Source organism: Olea europaea, unplaced genomic scaffold, assembly GCF_002742605.1.
Source record: "Olea europaea var. sylvestris unplaced genomic scaffold, O_europaea_v1 scaffold16997, whole genome shotgun sequence".
Classification (NCBI taxonomy): Eukaryota; Viridiplantae; Streptophyta; class Magnoliopsida; order Lamiales; family Oleaceae; genus Olea; species Olea europaea.
In genome coordinates this window covers 1-2328 of record NW_019234684.1, presented here as the reverse complement: position 1 = coordinate 2328, position 2328 = coordinate 1, and the positions used below count along the sequence as shown (strand labels likewise).

General features: G+C 33.5%; 1 protein-coding gene across 1 annotated transcript; it reads right to left on the bottom strand.

Moving 5' to 3' along the window:
* Positions 1–13: 13 nt before the first annotated feature.
* LOC111377648 (dehydrodolichyl diphosphate synthase 2-like) lies at positions 14–2085 on the bottom strand. Its single transcript, XM_023000772.1, has 3 exons — positions 1569–2085; positions 1311–1378; positions 14–624 (listed from the first exon to the last, which is right to left on the bottom strand). The coding sequence occupies exons 1-3, from the start codon at positions 1992–1994 to the stop codon at positions 129–131; spliced, it is 990 nt and encodes a 329-aa protein (XP_022856540.1). The 5' UTR covers positions 1995–2085; the 3' UTR covers positions 14–128.
* Between the last annotated feature and the right edge of the window lie 243 nt (positions 2086–2328).

Below are 2328 nucleotides of genomic sequence, written 5' to 3'. Positions count from 1 at the left end.
AGAACAGAAGTAATACGATAAACATTATTGAATTAATAATTAATCGCTGAAAATATAAAACTATTTAGAGCACAATACATATATGTCGGAAGAAGTAAAACTGTGCTTAATTATTAGCGATGATTCTACTATTCGTTTCCTCCATAGCGCCTCTTCCTTTTCTGAAATGAACTTAAGGCCTCTTTGAAATCTTTTTCTTTAAAGTCAGGAAACTTTTTTTCTGGAAAGTAGACTTCTGAGTAGGCCAACTGCCACAGGAAGAAATTGCTGATTCTCTGTTCCCCACTTGTTCGTATAAGCAAATCCGGGTTCGGAAATTCCACACATTTTGTTTCAAGTTCATTCTGAAGCAAATCCGGGTTCGGAAATTCCACACATTTTGTTTCAAGTTCATTCTGAAATAGGGTTTCATTTATATCTTCAACTTGAAGAAAGCCATCTTTCACTTTGCTGGCTATGCTTCTACTTGCTTTCATTATATCGTATCGTCCACTGTAGTTTAATGCCATCATAAGATGGAGTCCAGTGTTGCCTCTTGTTGTATCCTCTGCGGTGGCTATTGATTCCTGCAGTGACTTTGGAAGCTTTGATTTGTCTCCAATTACTGATATACGCACATTTTTTCTGTCAAAGTAAAGAAAATGCAAATTTTTTATTTTAAGCACAATCCCACATCAAACTGGGTGTGTTTGAGCCATATTGGGGTATGTTTGAGTCACATTTTTTAAAAGAATGAGTTTTGTAATAGTGCATTTTTGGCGATTGTGTAATTAAAAAGTAAGAATTTTTTTTGGATATAAGTGTAAAATTATTTTATTGAAAAAATGTATGATTGAAAACGAGTATTAAGAAAAATGAATTTTTATATATTGAGGCTCAAACATGAACTAAATACCCAGGGACTTGTAGAGGTGGATATAGTATGGACAAATTCTCTAATAGCATTTAATATTGTATTCTTCACATTATTAAACAAGTCATTGATGTTTATTGCTGGTTTCGCCATCTTGTGTAGTTTATTGTATTTTCATTTAAATTTTATTTCGCTTCCATGAATCTTCTAGTTTCAACAAAGGGCTTCTTAATGTTAATTGAGTACCAGATTCTCCAATCGATTGTTCTGCAATAATACATATAGCTTCTCCTAATTCAACTAGGTAGCCATGAATAGGACTTCGAAACGAACTTATTTCTAGGATACAATGAAATCTAAAAGATTTTGATAAATTGAAAGTTCTTAGAACTAATAAACTCAATTCCACTAAAAAAGAGACTTTTTTTTTTTTTTACGCAAATGGAAAAATGAATACCTTGTAAATTCCTGGAGATCTGTTCGTATTTCCTCTTCAAACAGGTTCATCAAAAAGTCAACCTCCTCCTACTCCATAGAAATGCAGTGCTAACGTCAAGAAATTTGTATATTCTTTTTTCATGCATGCAAATAATGCCTTTGTTTAAGGTAGAACATCATGCAAGTTAACATTTATGTGATCACGACAATGTGTCTCTGCTCATTCAACAATATATAATACAATTTACGACTATTAGTTGGGATCGAGTATACTTACTTTGGGACGACCCCAGTTCTCTGTAGAAAATGCGAATACCGAAAGAACTTTGATTCCCCATTTGCAACAGAGGAAAACTTTCTCCTTTATTACACGTCCACCAGTTGTGTGCCCAAGCTGCATTGTTAAGCCTCTCTCATTGGCCCATCTCCGGTGACCATCCTTTATAATAGCAACGTGCTTAGGCATAAGCTCTGGTTTGAGACCCTCAGGCAATGCCTCCTGGATTTGCACCGACTTAAGCTCGCCGGATAAAATACTCTTTCTCTTGGTCTGTCCGGTCATACTCCGGTGCTTACTCACGAGAGAATATCCTAATGCATCTTTCTTAATAGTCGTATCTTGGAGTGAAATTGTTGAGGGGGTGAGGTAAGAAGGATTGATTCCTTGGAAGACAAATGCAGAAAAGTTAACGAAACAAACCATATTTGAAACTCAAAAACAGAGAGAAGACAGCAAACATTAAACACTTCTTATTCTTATTCTCACCTCTTTTGATATCCTTTTGCCAGGACGATCTCAGTTATACATATATAAGCAAGTTTTGACAGGTTTGTCTAACCTTACGAGTTAAACTTATGAATAAATATAATGCTTGGAATATTTCATAATAAGTTACTTATGATTTTCTTATGAAATGTAAAAAAATAATAATAATAATAAAAAAATAAAAATATTAAGGTCTAAATAATTAATAAGATAACACAAACATACGCATGATTTGTAATTATAAGTAGTTTAATTCTTTAATCTTTTATCA